General features: G+C 32.1%; 1 protein-coding gene across 3 annotated transcripts in view; it reads right to left on the bottom strand.

The window, feature by feature from the left end:
• LOC129952899 (cAMP-dependent protein kinase type II regulatory subunit) overlaps positions 1-16,770 on the bottom strand; it is a 161,235-nt gene that overhangs the window by 22,347 nt on the left and 122,118 nt on the right. For all 3 annotated transcript variants that reach the window (XM_056065842.1, XM_056065841.1, XM_056065840.1), the window contains exons 3-4: positions 6,683-6,867; positions 604-704 (exon numbers count right to left, since the gene is read on the bottom strand). In XM_056065842.1, coding sequence (XP_055921817.1) covers positions 604-704; positions 6,683-6,867 — 286 coding nt within the window. The remainder of the gene's footprint in view (positions 1-603; positions 705-6,682; positions 6,868-16,770) is intronic.

Here is a 16,770-nt window from a genome sequence, read left to right as displayed (position 1 = left end):
GTTAAATAGATTTTTAGTCGATTAATTTCCTATTAGAAGTTAAAAAGAGCAACATTTTGAAATACTTGTTTCAACAGAGTATGTCTTTCGAAACAAAAACTTCATCACCCGTTCACTGCCTTTAATGACTTCAGTGTGCAATTATTCTTGACCATGTACATCTGAAAAGTGTTCAAATGAAAAGTTTTGGTTCCTTTCTGATCTGGATAAAATTAAATAAATTTGATACTCCCGAGGTTTCTGAAGAACCTGGCCTTAGTGACATACAACCCAATTCCCGTGTGCGAGTAATGTTTTCAGGGATGAAGGAACCTGCTGTTTTTATACTGAATTCGAATGGCTAATACTGCCAATATCACGCAGCATCCAATAAAAAAAAAACTTTGAGAGGACACGAGTAACGCACTTAAGTCTGTTGGACAGTTTTACAAAAAAAACATGTATTAAACGATCTGCCGTACTACGTGAATGTGTAATATTTCTATTTCTTAGAGCTCAAAAATAACAAAACACAAAAAGGCAAATATTTACATATAAATACAAAAATAACAAAACACAAAAAGGCAAATATTTACATATAAATACAAAATTAAAAGTACTTACGATTCAATAACATAAAAGTTATCGCCATCATTTCCTTGTCGAATAATGTATTCTTCAGGTTGAACTCTCTTCTCAAACATTGCGTCCAGCACTTGGTTCATCTAAAAAAATTAAAACAATAATATTAAAAAAAAATCAATACACCAAAAGATCTCTTAAGAAACTATATAAACTGCTTAATACATTAAGTATAGAAATTACCATCAAATGTTTGAACATTGTAATTTATTTAATCTTTTAGTAGATATTTTTGCTGTTTCTGTTTGTATACTTTTGTAAATTCTATTATTTTTTTTAATGTTACTCGAAAACTCTTCAGTCGTAAACGTTGTGAGCAAAGTTTTATCCATTAAAATCCCATTTTTAACACTATATCTGCTTTTGAATAAAAAGAAAACAAAATGGGAAAACGGAGGAAAAAAAAAGTTTCTAATTGGGAATTAAGAGTAAAAACATTTTTATTTAAGTTTTGTGGAAGGCAAACCTACAACAACAAAAAAAGACCAAAAAATTATAACTTTTCTACTTAATGAAGGAAGAGCTGGTTTTCTTCATCCCTTCCATAGATTAGGTTTATATATTTTTTTTTTCTTCAGTTTTATTTTTTCCTTTTAATCTTTATTTCTTTTTTGCTACAGGTTGTTTTCTCTAAGGAATTCTATAGGTTAAAAAGATGAAACATAAAGTTCTGTAATTTTGACTTAAAAAAAAATTTCAGAATTGAAAACAAAAAAAAAATACTTGAAACAAATATCAATTAGAAATTTATTGAGGAAGTATGTTGCTTATAGCCTAGATGAGAAGGAAGAATGAACCACAAATTTTATGGCGGACTTTAAAAGAGATTGATTTTTTTCTTAACTTAGACACATTCAAGAGTCGGGAGCTTGGATATGCAAAATAAATGGTTAAAAAACATCACCAGAGTGCAAGGTGCGCCAGAGAATGACAAATTATTTTAAAAAATCATAGCGCCATCTCTATAAGAGTTAGGGAAACGAGCCGTTTGTTCATTTTTACTTGTGAGATTTTAATCAATAATAACATTACAATGGCAGAGAAGTCAATAAAAGTAGATCTCTTTTTTTTTTCTTCCTGAAAAATTAAGTTTTTTTCTGAGAAATCAAAAAGCATTTAGATTTTTGAAGACATTTTATTTTTTGTGCGAAAAGCATTGAAATTAAAAAAAAAACAATCTATCTACATTTGTCATAACGCGTACTGACTTCAAGGAAGGGTGGAAACCTTCATGGTGGTTCGTAGGGTTACACGTTTAAATTTCACTATACGAGATTATGATTGTATATAACGCTCATTCTTACCTAAACTGCGTCGTAAATAAACAAAATCTTCGTTACTGGTCTAAGTAGAACCCCTGTGTGATTCAAAAGAAGCCCCTTCATTCCGTTTAGCAGCAGCGGTGTGGAGCTTCATCGGCCTTCATTTTTTTCGATGAGCTGTTAAACTAGCCGAAATTGGGTCGAAGGAGGAAACTACGTTGTATCCGGTTCCAGAAAGACGGTGAAATTTTTCATACCGACGTCAAAATCATGATTTTTTTCAAAATTTTTGACAAGCAATTCATTTCGCGTAGCGCAGAAATCGTATGGCAGTGGTGCTCGTCTGATTTATCCATGTGCGACCTTTTTTGGGGATTATTTGAAGCATAAAGTGTATGAAACTTTTAAGCCACTGGACTTCCCAAAGCTGAAATCTTCTATTCGACAATATTTTGTCAACATTTCAGAAAAGAATCAGTCTGAAAGACTTTATTTTTAAAACACACACGTTTTCAATGATGTTAATAATTTTTAAAAAACCTTTTTCATTTCTTTGAAAAACCATGTACGATCATAGTTGTTATGTTTCCCAGCATTAGAAGTCAGTGCTCAAATGAAAGTGTTTGAACTTCTTGCACAAAATTAATAAATTGAGTGTTGCTTGCGGATAAATTGAGTTTATTATAAAAGGAAAATACTTTCGAAATATCAAAATTATTTAAGAGTGGGTGACAGAAAAAACTAATTAGAAATAATTTTTAATTTTAGCATTTTTTTTTTGTTTAATCCAAAAACATTTCATCAGTAGATCACATTATTCTTCTTAGAACATTTGTTTTTCATAAGGGTTTTGCGGTGCATTGTTTTGTTTTGAATATCCTATTTTTGGGCAGCTGTTATTTTAAAAGTTATCATTTTTTGGCATTTGACAAGCAAGTGCTGAGATTTGTTTACAAAAATTGTGAATATTTTGCAATCATTGTTTACAGTTTTGCAAGAAAAGTTTCTTGACATTCTTAACACATTTTTCTAAGAGGGGATTATTATTTTAAACGAAGGCTTTTAGTGCTAAGTTATATTAACCAACTGTTTCTTATGCTATTAAATTACGGCTTAACAAATAAAAGGCAAAAACAAAACTCAACTTAGAACTTAATTTCGAAATACATTTCCGCTTATCAACTAGACCAAATTATGAAAAGAGAATTTATTTGTTATACTAAGGTTATTTTGGCTTTGAACCACAAAAGAAAAATTCCCATCGAGTTTTTTCTGCACCAAAAAAATGTTATTATGTTTCGAAACTGTTATTCTTTGAAATGAGACTACCTGAATTAATAGATTCGCAAAGGTGCATTTATATTGAGGTTCACCGCCATTCAACCTATTTCTGAAAATTAATATCTAGCTATGCCGAATATGGATTTTCGGATGCTAATGGCTATTAGCCATTACGCGTACACTGCACTTACACTCTTTTCTGTGCAACTCCACCTCAAGCGCATTCTAAGCCGATTAGGTCGATGAAAATAAGGGCATTTTACCGTTTCTCTATCATCACAATGTAAGCATCATCGTTGCTTTATGATTATGTAGCTATATTTACGAAGGTATAATATATATGTTTATTAAAGTTTTGAAAAGTCAATTAAGACAGACGTGCGTAGTGTACCTTTCCTTCAAAACAGAACAGAGCAGAGCAGAATAGATACAGAACATCCCTTTTGAACCAAGTTAAATGTAATGATGTTTACAATTAAAACATCCAACATGGGAGCAAAAATGAATCTGGATGAAGATTGAGGAAATTAAATTAATTAAGAGAGCAAAACTCTGAGCTTGTATACGAAGAAGCTATATTTATATATACACAACTCGGATATATAAATAAATGAATCTAGAACCTGATGGTTAAAACAATTTTCAATATTTTCTCTGAGGGACAAATGACGTCAGAAAAACACAGCGGGTATTAATACGATTTCTGCATACAAAAATGTATTATTGTTCCACTCGAGTACACGAACTAGTTTTGCGTATTGAAATTAAAATAAGTGGAGATAGTTGTTTGCAGTAAAAACTAAACAGCAACACAAAACAAAAATTGCAATATGAACTGAACACATTGCCTTATTGACGGTCATTTGATTAAATTAGTAGTTTTATTATAGGTACCTATAAAAAGAGAAAGACAGACAGAGAGAGAGAACGAAAGAGAGTGCATTGTAATGACAAAATTACGAATATCTCCAATATACTCGTACATACAGTTGACTTAAATATATAATTAAAGAGGTACCTACCCCTACTATTTACTCATTAATGTTTGTATTTTGCCAGCAAACGTTTTCAATATAAATGAACATAGGTACAACGTGCACATAACTGAACTGACCTTAGGTCAATAAATAAATGAAGCTTTGTGGTTGTGGTTTGTCTAATTGAGGAGCGGAATGAAAATATTTAGCTTTTCGCATCATCAACTATGTCATTACCTTGGTTTAGAGACTTACGAGTACATTTTGATTTATAAGCGAGAGTTTATGCATAAACTTGTGTCTAGACACTTTTATTTTGAGAATCTAAAGAAATTTGGATTGTATATACTGACACTTCATTAATAGTCTAGTAAAATAAGGGCTTCACCTCGAAATGAGAGTAATATAGTAAGATGGTATTCAAAAAAAAAATATACATATTCATATACCTTTACCAAAATTACACTGGTCGACCATATTACGTTTATTTTTCCGGTGCACAAACAAAACAAGGCAACTCGGAACAACAATTGCGCCTACACGACCTCGACGAGCTATATCGAAACTGAAGTCTAACAAAGCTTCTGGAGCTGACGGCATCGGTTCCGAATTATTCAAAGCAGCAGGTGATGACTCGGTACCTATAATAGGTCCTCATCAGTTTGAGTATACACCAGCAAAGTTGACCAAAGATTCGCATTACGGCAGATCTTAGGAAAACCCACGAACTTCAAATCGGTACCCACCATCTCTTTATTAATTTGAAGTCGCGTATGACAGCATATATAGGTAAGAGCTTTACAGAGCAATGTCTAGATTTGGTATCGCTGTCAAACTTGTCGATTTGTGCAGAACGCCGGTGGAGAGTGAACGCTGCTCTATCAAGGTCGGAAAAGACCTCACCGATGCATTTGATCTCAAAAAAGTTTTTAGACAAGGCGATCCACTGTCATGCGACTTCTTCAACATCGTTCTTGAAAAGGATTGAGCAAAACTCAACCGACAACACTAGAGGCACAATCTTCCAAAGGTCCATGCAAATACAAATCTTGAAAAGGATTGAGCAAAACCTAACCGACAACACTAGAGGCACAATCTTCCAAATGTCCATGCAAGAACTCCGATACGCCAATTAAGTATGTTAGTAAGTAACAAACAAAAAAAATATTTTTTTAAAGGATTATATGTCCCGAATTGACTCTGTCTGACTTATTGGTCTTCATTTGACTCTATTAGAATTTTTAAAAACCTTGAATGCAATTCATTTATGTTTTTGACTAATTCGTTTAAGAGTGCTGATACCGAGTCCAAACTCAGATTTTAGCTATAAGTGCTCAAACTCAGAAAAACCTTTTTTCAACACTATTTTTATATTTTCAATTTATTTCCAGAACTTGATGTTATAACCTGAAGACTACGAATTCGTTACATGACCAAAATTTGATTTGATAAGTTGAGTTTTATTGTATTATGGAGGTGAAGACTTACAACTTCTGAGGATTTTAATAATAAAATAATAATATTTAGATAATTTATTTTGGATTTCGAAAATCTTATTGAAAAAAAGAACAGTTTTATTTATAATTTCATTTTTTTTAAGTATAAAATGTATCTCAAAAACCTGACATGATAGTTTGATGTTAAAGTCTTGTTAATATTTTGTTAGAACAACAAAATAAAAAAAATACTTCTCTGGAATTTCTCACTTACAAAGCCTAAGTACATTTTACTTTATACTTGTCGTTTGATACAAACGTTTGGAGTATACATACGCAAACAAAATTTGTACATATGTATATGGCGCTCTGAATATAGGAAAAACTGCACGTTGTTGTGGAGAAGCATAATTGGACCATTTTCCCCTGAAAGCTCCAAACAACTTTCCAGGCTACGATAAGCGTTACAGTTTCGAGTTATTCGACTTTTGTTTACTGAATTTCGGACGATTTTTGGTTCCTTCAGGATGGCACATATACCACACATCTCATACTGAAGTCGAGATCAGTCCCATAAATCGTAATCTCAACTCCCTTGGCAATAACAATTGACCGCAACGGAGCTGAGACTGGATCATTTTGGGGAACTGAGAAGGTTAAATAAATAGATTAAAAACAATATAAATTAGGTGGCAAAATAGTCCGTTGAAAACTAGGGCCTAATGACTTTTAACTCTTAACCATTTCTTTGTGCGAGTAATGTTGTCAGGGATGGAGGGGACCTACAGTTTTAAGCCGAATTCGAACGGCTTATTTAAGAAAGCACTCTTCATGACAAGAAATACTTTTGGAGGATTTGCCAATTCCTCGTAAGATACATTACCCGTGAAAAAACTTTAAATGCCACAAGCAGGGTTTGAGCCCAAGACCTCTGGCATAACAATCCTACGCACTACGTACTACAAAATTAAATTTTGTCTTAATTTATGACTCTAAATTCTAGATAGACTCGAATTTATGAACCAAATTCTAAGAAAAATTCTATACATTTTTGAAAGATTTGTCTCACTAAATATGATTTTTTGTATGATATATTTGAACTTACTTGTTCCTTATCTAACGAACGGAATAATAGAATATTTTTAACGGCATCGATCAATCGTGATCGCTGTTCATCTGTTTTTGGGAAAATAGCGGTGGCACCTTCATCTTCATCTGCATCATTTTCAGGATCATACGCTTCGGCGAATACAGATTTACGTCTTCCAGAAAATCTTTGTACAACGGGTTCTGAAAAGATAACAAGAAATAGAATAAAATTATTGTAAATGTATTACACATAAGATTGTCTTATTAAATAAATGTTATTATAATTAAAATTGTCAATAAATTTAAACAAATGTAATAATAGATTCAATTCAATAAAATGTTGCTAAATCTAAAAAATCTAATCTTGTATTCTAAATTGAATTGAGTTCCGAAAAGCTTAAATCACAAGGCGTTTTCACTGTGAACAATATGAAACGCACAAGGATGGTGATTAAGTACAAAATTTCAACCAAAGAAGATACGAACTCTCCGAATTAGAGTCTCAACAGGATTTAGAGCTTACGACAGTTTTACGGTTTCAAAATAAAACTATCAATAATAATTAAGGTTTCAATGGCTTCCGACTGTTCTACGGCTTAGAAACAAAAGTATCTATAATGCCTGAGATTAAGAAATATAAAAAGAAGCAAACTGAATCTCTTATAAGCTAGAATATCCTAATATTATGAAATACCAGAATGAAATATATAAATTGAATAAATTTAATTATAAACGCTTTAAAACTCAAGTTTGTTTCCATCAAATTTCATTCAAAAAACAACCAAAACTAAAAGATATTTTCAAAAAACATGTAATTTTTGTTTGCTCTACAGAAATAAAATATAAGTTTCAGCATTTTTGTTGAAATTTATTATTTTATCGATGCATATTCGAGTACTTTTTCATTTTGAAACTACAAATAATTTCAATTTCTTTACTTTATACCAAAAAATATTTTGCTGGCATTATAAACTCAAACGCATTCATATTTAAATTGTAATACATCGCGAGTGACGTAATTTGTGAAGGCCAAAGTCAAGGCACACAATTATTATTATTTGTATGTACATCAGCATCAAAAAGGCATGTACCATACCGTGTAGTATATAAAGTGTACATACCTACACCCGGAGAAAAAACTAATTCTGCACTTGAGCAAGGATGAATACAATAAAATAATCTCGTTCAAAATACATTATCTAATGGATTAATTTAAGCGTTACTTATATCTGTACATAATAATGAATTTTATAGAGAAAAAAAAACAATTGAACTGTAACTAAATTGAAGGGGAAGGGAGTTGTATCGTTTTCATTACACTTCAGAAACTGGTGAAGATAGATTCAATTTAATTTTGTGTTATTTGGGTCCACCATAATCGGATTGATGATGATTGAATGCTGAAATTGAAATAATACATAACAAGGCAATTTTGGGGGGATATGGAAAAAAGCCTTCTCGAGCTTTAGAAAAACAATTTGACTAAAGAATATTGAACTCGAACATAGTTTGTGGATTGATGTTGTATTTAAAAATTATTTGATATAACTACTACGAATCAAAAGTGGAGAAAGGATATAATTCCATTTGGATCATTCTTCATTTTGGGATTTTGAAATCTGTGTTACAATTTGTCCGAAATTTCTAAAAACTAAATAATTTTTCGAATGACGATAAATGACATAAGGCTCACTAAAATTATTGAAATTTTGTTAAAGCGTAAAATAGAATCAATTTATTTTTTAGGCATGAAGATTAAAATTTTTGAACTTAAATATATATTAACGTTCCTCTGAAACATAGTCAGAAAATGGAAACTATGTATGTTTGAAATTACATTAATTGCACACATTAAGAGAGCCTTTATTAAAGGTTTTAAATAAGGAATCCCTGGAGCCAATATTAAGCTTTTCTAAGACCTACAATGTTAACTCTAAGACCCTTTTTTGCTGCCTTGGCTTTGTTTGTCTCGCCAATATCCTGTAGACGAATTCATCTATCTTCATTGAAAAGGGTTTTTGTTAACCCTTTCTTTACCAAACCCTCTTCCACTTTTTAAAATTGGTTTCAGTGGTTTTCGTTAAGCATACAAATGTGGGAAAGCACGAAAGACTACTTTTTGGGATCTGATTTTTCTTTAAGACAAACTGACGGAGAATCCGATTCCCGAAAATTATTATTTCCAGTAGTTATTAAAACAAGAAAATTGCAACAGAACTCAATTCTTTAAAATGTGATGCAATTATTGCAACAGGAGCTGAAACTAAATTGATATTCATTTTAAATTGTTTATTATTGGTTACTAATGTAGAATTATATATAAATAAGATAACCACTTAATATGAAACAGATACTTTAAGCAACATGGTTTAGATGTTCTGTAATAGAATTTATGCATTGCTTGGATGATATTGGTCTTAAGTTCAATAATAATTTCCAGAATGAATGTGGCATAATATCAGCCACAAAAACAAACGTTTAAAGGAATCAAATGAAAGCTCCGAAGTGGTCAATTGACATCGCCAAAACGGCTGATAGCACGATTTGGGAAATTGGTAAGCAGAAGTTAATTTGTGGTATGGGATGTTTAGCATGGGTTGTGTGGCATGACGCGCTATTCTGCATGAACCACAAATCGTCTAAATTGGTGCCTTCAAGTTTAGTAATACAAATCGGTCAACAATCAACAAGGCTCTGAAGCGTACAACGTTGAGTTTTTCCCATATCTCATTGCCGAAATAAATTGGTACAATGATACGACCAATTAAAAATCCACAACAAAATAAAACGCTCTATGCATGCATTAAGTTCTCGAAAAAAACGTGCGGGTTTTCTGAGTCCTAATTTCGGCAATATTGTTTGTAACCGTAGCTGCCGAGACAAATACTCCATTCGTCAGAAAAGATGAATATTCCCCCAAAATCTTTGTCCAATTTAATCGTCTCTCAGTCTCAACTGCAAAGCGCTTCTTCAATGACTGAGTGAATAGGACTTGTGAACGAATAATCTGAGATCAGTTACTTTCCAATAAGTTTTCAATATTTCTCAATCTTGTTTATGTTAGGAGCCAATCATTTCGTATTGACATTTTATCCATATAATCTTAAAACGAAATGATGTTGGACATTTTTAACAAAAACACACAATGTTTCGAATAATTTAAAAGGGCTCAAAAAACTTTTGGATATACCAAAAAGATTTCAAAAACAGCATGTCCTGATTTTAAGTAAAATTAATTGTCAAATTAATTTAGGAAACATGTAATTAGGCATTTTTATTTCAAATAATTGGTAATTAAAAATGCTTTTAAAACCTTTTCTGTTTTTATATAATACGTGTTCGTAAATACATATGTCACAAAAATTAAACTTATTGAGCTGTAAAATTGTAATATACAATTTTAGATGAGCACACATTTCATGTACATAAAATTTTAAAATTAATTTAGTTTAACATTATTTATCTATACGCTTCAACATCCCCCTGCTTATACATTATCCAAGAGCACTTCAATTGTTTTTTAATTTGACCAACTTGAATATACTATCCTCCCTCATAAGGCACAACATTTTACCTTCCGGTCTATTGATTTAGTTTTGCGAATTTTTGGGCGTCGAAAACAGCCAACATCAAATATTTTGAAATAACTCAAATAGCCTCCAGTAAAATGCTGTCAGTCGATATGTGGAATTGATCAGCCGAACATACTTCATTTCCATTGATATGTATATATATTTGTGCGCAATTCATTGAACATTATGTCGTCATTAAAAAAATACACACAAACAAACAAAAATAGGTACATGTGGGATATGGCTTTATTTTGAGAGCACCATCAGATCCGCTCAAATATTTTTAAAACTTGTTAAAATTTATATAAAACTACTGTATTCTATATGGAACGTACGTCAATGCCATTGAGGCCGGGCCTCGTTCCTCAGAAGTTGCAAAAAAAAAATATTTGTTTATTTATTTTGAGGACATATTATAGGATATCATCACATCAGATACAAAACAAAATTCGAGGTCGTCGTCGTCGCTCGACGGGAACGAGGACGAGGCAGGAAAGTGAAGAAGGGGTACGACGATGCTTGAAAAAGATTCAAACGCCTCCGGAGCAGTTCTGATATGTAATTCGATTTTCAGTTCTTCCTTCCATTTTCAGCCATGTTGTTTTTGTTGCTTTTCTTTTTCCTTTTTATTTTTTTTATGTTGGTGTTGCCACGGAAATGGGTCAGTTACCTGAATATGGTTACAGGTTGATATCGGGTATGTGCTGGATACAGCTAGGCTATACCATATGGATTGTATGTTGGAGAATCTCTGATAATTAAATAACCATGGCTACTGGAGTATAAATTACTGAGACTGGGACTTAACAAAAAAAACGGAAATTTTCACATCCTCAAGAGAGGTCATGGTTGTTAAAGTTATTGATATTGGTCGGAAACTGCTTAAATTTTAATTCTGAAACTGTGCAGCCTTCATTTGAGATTAAGGAGAATATTTTTATTTTTGGTTTCAGATTTTTTAAAAATATACAAATATTAATAATTTTGCGAAAGAAATGTTGGTGAGGATTTTTTGAGTTAAAGGATTTTCATATACTAATTTGATGAGTGATGGTTAATGTGTTTAAAAATACGAAGTTTGTATTGTTATAATGGATAAAGCCAAATCCAATTTTAATTTTACTAAGCGATGTCTTTTCTTTGATTATACGGAAAACAAAAAAATAAGATGGGGTGAAGGAAAAATTAAGAAAGGAGCTACTATTGAAAGTGTTGGGCTTTAAGGAGAAAGAGGTCAACATTTGTTGATTTTGACTTTTTTCTTTAAATTTTTGAATTTGTGATTTTTGTTACCTAAGGTGGACTTCAAAAGGTGTTGCTTTTTAGTGTTTGATTTGATAAGGTAGCGAAATTGTGAAAATCGTTATATTTCCCAGGGAACAGCTAAAAACGAACCGAAAGGTGGCACTTTAAGAATCAAAAAGAATTTCAACAATTATCAGATGCTGAAGATGATTATTTGATGAACATATGACCATTTTACTTTCGTCATAAATTAACTTTATGGCAACTACTGCATTCGTAAAAGTTCCGAAGTCGATATTTAAATCATTACGATGGGAGAAAAGCTGAAAAAATGGGTCCCCGATTCCGTCCGTCTGTCTGTCCTCGCCTCTCAACCATTCCTGTATGGGAGTACTGTTTTCAGGGATGAAGGGGACCTACAGTTTTGAGCCGAATCTAAACGGCTAATTTAAGAATGCACACTTTATAGCAAGAAATAATTTTGGAGGATTAGTCAATTCCTCGTAAGAGGCAGAACCCTTGAAAAAATTTTAGATGGCACAGGCAGGGATTGAAGCCATGATCTCTGGCATGACAGTTCAACACACTAAGCGTCACGCGACAGGCTGTACTCTTTTGGAGCAAAACGAAATATTTTATATTAAAAGTGTGACATTGCAGCTTCTTCAGATAAATAAACTTAAATAATATTGCGATTCGTAGGTTTTAAAAATCAACATTTCTAAATCTAAAATTATGATTTTTAAACCTCAAAACCGTTCAGATAATAATGTACGAAATTGGACATTAGATGGTAACACAATTGAAGTTGCCAGCGAGTATAAATATCTTGGTTTTACTATCACTCATAATCTGAACATCAAAAATCATATCAAAGAGAAACTGATACTAGCCATATCGGCTTTTAACTTGATGAGGTTACATTTTTTTTTGTCAAGAAGCTACGTGGACTTTGCATCGAAATTTAAGGTTTTTGAGGCTACCGTGCAGTTGATTTTGTTATGTAAATCAAGTGTATGGATACCAATTTCTAGAGGATATGGAAGTTATTTAAAGATACGTTTTCAAAATAATCTTCTGGCTGCCGCAGCAGCCTTATTACCCCATATGTGTTGAGTTCGGGCTTTCGCAAATATACAGGGTATCCCGTAAGTAATGAATAACCCTAAAATGCCGCATAGTAGACTTTATGACCGTCCGGAACACTGATAAAAAAAAGTTGTATCCCAACCACAAGAAAAGTTATATGCATTTTTTTGTTCGGTGCATTATTTTTTTTCTTACTTTACATTTTTGAATACCACTAATAAAAGTGAATGAGTTCCATCATTTTTGTTTGCAGAAATATTTTACATTACTTGTACCAAAAGATAAGTAGAAGAAAATTATTATAAATGTTGGACTTCTTAGAGAAAAAAATTATTTAACATTGAATTTCAATGCAAAAGGTGAAAACAAATAATTTTTGAAAAAGTTAAATCATATCTGGTATAAAAAAATGCGTGAATACCTGAGTGGCCAACTATTTTAAAAATATGCGCGTTAAATGCAGATTTCAAAATGGTATTACTTATTAGTATATCTAGAGTCAATAGCAGGTTATTGGTAATCTGCAATACTAGAGAAAATTTTGCAAAAACAAAAGTTTTCAAAATTAGCACAGTAAATGTGAAAATAATACCAAGCGTTGAACATAGCAGATTTTAAAGTTTTGTTTGTTTCTACGATGTTGTCCTAATGATAAATCCAAGGGCCGAATGCATTATTGATAAAATGTAAAAAAAAGCAAAAAACGAATTTTACGTGTTTTATTGGGCTTTTAACAAACCCATCAAATATTTTGTTGGTTGCTATTACTTTATTTGTTATTTTATCCTTCTTTTATTTGATATTCCAAAATTGTATACTCTTTTTTCTCAATTTGACATCTTTCAATATAAAACAAATTTTTTTGTGTTGCTATAGAAGGGTACCCCCCATAAAACCGTTATTCTTTTTAAAGTTTTCTCAATAACTAATCAACCGATTTAAAAAAAATTTGCAAAAGCTCTCTGGCGTTTAAATTTGTAACAACAAACTATTTTTACAGGTAAATATCTAAATCTTAAAATACAGGAAATATTTTTAAACATAATCTTTAGATACATGAGTAAGTTTGAACGACCCAGTTGTGCATTAAATGTATATTTAAAGAGAGTTGTTTTATAATTTTTGAATCTTTTTCAGAAAAAATAAAATAAAAAGCGAGCAACCAAGCCGTGCATAATCGTAATATATCGTTAATGTATCAAAAACACATTCTATTGGAAATTAATTTTACTAATTTATTGATAACACTTTTTCTTTTTATAAAGGGTGATTTTTTTGAGGTTAGGATTTTCATGCATTAGTATTTGACAGATCACGCGGAATTTCAGACATGGTGTCAAAGAGAAAGATGCTCAGTATGCTTTGACATTTCATCATGAATAGACTTTCTAACGAGCAACGCTTGCAAATCATTGAATTTTATTACCAAAATCAGTGTTCGGTTCGAAATGTGTTTCGCGCTTTACGTCCGATTTATGGTCTACATAATCGACCAAGTGAGCAAACAATTAATGCGATTGTGACCAAGTTTCGCACTCAGTTTACTTTATTGGACATTAAACCAACCACACGAATGCGTACAGTGCGTACAGAAGAGAATATTGCGTCTGTTTCTGAGAGTGTTGCTGAAGACCGTGAAATGTCGATTCGTCGCCGTTCGCAGCAATTGGGTTTGTGTTATTCGACCACATGGAAGATTTTAAGCAAAGATCTTGGTGTAAAACCGTATAAAATACAGCTCGTGCAAGAACTGAAGCCGAACGATCTGCCACAACGTCGAATTTTCAGTGAATGGGCCCTAGAAAAGTTGGCAGAAAATCCGCTTTTTTATCGACAAATTTTGTTCAGCGATGAGGCTCATTTCTGGTTGAATGGCTACGTAAATAAGCAAAATTGCCGCATTTGGAGTGAAGAGCAACCAGAAGCCGTTCAAGAACTGCCCATGCATCCCGAAAAATGCATTGTTTGGTGTGGTTTGTACGCTGGTGGAATCATTGGACCGTATTTTTTCAAAGATGCTGTTGGACGCAACGTTACGGTGAATGGCTATCGCTATCGTTCAATGCTAACAAACTTTTTGTTGCCAAAAATGGAAGAACTGAACTTGGTTGACATGTGGTTTCAACAAGATGGCGCTACATGCCACACAGCTCGCGATTCTATGGCCATTTTGAGGGAAAACTTCGGAGAACAATTCATCTCAAGGAATGGACCGGTAAGTTGGCCACCAAGATCATGCGATTTGACGCCTTTAGACTATTTTTTGTGGGGCTACGTCAAGTCTAAAGTCTACACAAATAAGCCAGCAACTATTCCAGCTTTGGAAGACAACATTTCCGAAGAAATTCAAGCTATTCCGGCCGAAATGCTCGAAAAAGTTACCCAAAATTGGACTTTCCGAATGGACCACCTAAGACGCAGCCGCGGTCAACATTTAAATGAAATTATCTTCAAAAAGTAAATGTCATGGACCAATCTAACGTTTCGAATAAAGAATCGATGAGATTTTGCAAATTTTATGCTTTTTTTTTTAAAAAAGTTCTCAAGCTCTTAAAAAATCACCGTTTACTAAAGTACAAAAATAACAAGTTTATTATCGTATCAACATCATCAACGTGTGTGGCAAATAAATAAATGTATTTTTTTTTTGAACAAATAAAAAAGCCAATAACTTACCAATCAATAGGGCAATCGAAGGTTGTAAAGTCATCGTATCCAATTAAATTATATTACTTATGATGTTAATTTATTAACAATTCTTCGCACGTTCTATTGACACTCTATTTTATCAATTATTATTATATTGAATTATTTGTTTTTATTTTCTATATTTGATTTCATGAGTTTAAATAAAAAAAAAAAGAAAACATAAAACTAAAAATTTCGAATAATCCTTAAAAATGGTAGTGGCATCTTTTGAAATGCGTAAAAAAGGCTACTTCTTAATTGCAATGTAGTTAATATGTAAGTAGGTACTTAAAAAATAAAAAAAAAACAAGTCAACAATAAAAGCTACTAAAAGAGCATAAATGTATACTACCCTACTTCTTGCCTTATCCTATAACAACAAACAATGCATTTTAAGCAGCCAACCCTTTAGAGACTAAGTTGCACACCCACGCAATGACGCTTGACTTTGCGAATAGCAAAACGAAAACATATATTATATATTTATAAATATGTTTGTTGAATTTAAAACCGAGTTTTATAGCTCATTTACATGACAAGCAAATGCTTAATTAAAATTAGATTATATTAACAAAAGGATAAAATTAAAAAAGAAAATATGTTCCATGTACATAAATAGTACATATGAATGTGTATTGTAGATTACAAACACATATGGTACATGTTCTGTTCATGTATTGTGTTTATTGTGTGTGTTTATTTTTTTTTTAATGTTTAAAATTAATTTCAACAAAACGATATATACACACTGAGTCTCTGAGTCTAACGATATAATACGAGAGTTGGAGTAAGGATGTTGGGATTATATCCTTTTTTGTAGGAAAATGTCATATACACTCAAGAAAAAACAAACAATAGAAAATATTTGACACAGGAGGTAACTTGAAAAAAAAATTAAGTTGAACATTCAATTAGTTAATAAATGTTTCTAATTTTTTTTTTGGTTTAAGTCATAATTAAAAACTTTCCATAACAAAATTACGAAAAAAGAAAATTTTGGTGCAACTCCCTTGTGGATGTTTTAAAAGTGAGATTTGAAAATGTTCATTTTTTGAAATGCAGGAATCTTTTGAACAATAGACCCGAGAAAGAAAAGGGTGATTCGAACCAATTTTCATTTAAACTTTGAAATTGAAGCGCAAATAAACCACTGCTTTCATAATGCAAGCTTGAATAACTAGAAACGTGTAGTACCCTTGGCATGATGTCTTGAGTTCAATCCAACTGTGTCACCTAAAGTTTTTTTAATAAGCGAAGATTTGAAAAATCGTCCAAGAGTAAGTGTTGTCATGAGAAGCGCTTTCTCAAATTAACCGTTCGGAATCAGCATTTAAATTGTAGGTGCCCCCTACCTGACGTTACTCGCACTCATATGAATGGTTGACAGTTATAAGTCACTAGTCTCTGGTTCTGTACGAAGTATTGCGCCTTTACATTCACCCCTTAAAAAATTCAGCCGTGATACTCGCACTTTCATGAATGCTTTTATCATTGAACTCAATTTCCGACG

The sequence above is a fragment of the Eupeodes corollae genome, chromosome 3 (genome assembly GCF_945859685.1).
Source record: "Eupeodes corollae chromosome 3, idEupCoro1.1, whole genome shotgun sequence".
In the NCBI taxonomy this organism is placed as follows: Eukaryota; Metazoa; Arthropoda; class Insecta; order Diptera; family Syrphidae; genus Eupeodes; species Eupeodes corollae.
This window is presented reverse-complemented; position numbering and strand designations above follow the sequence as displayed.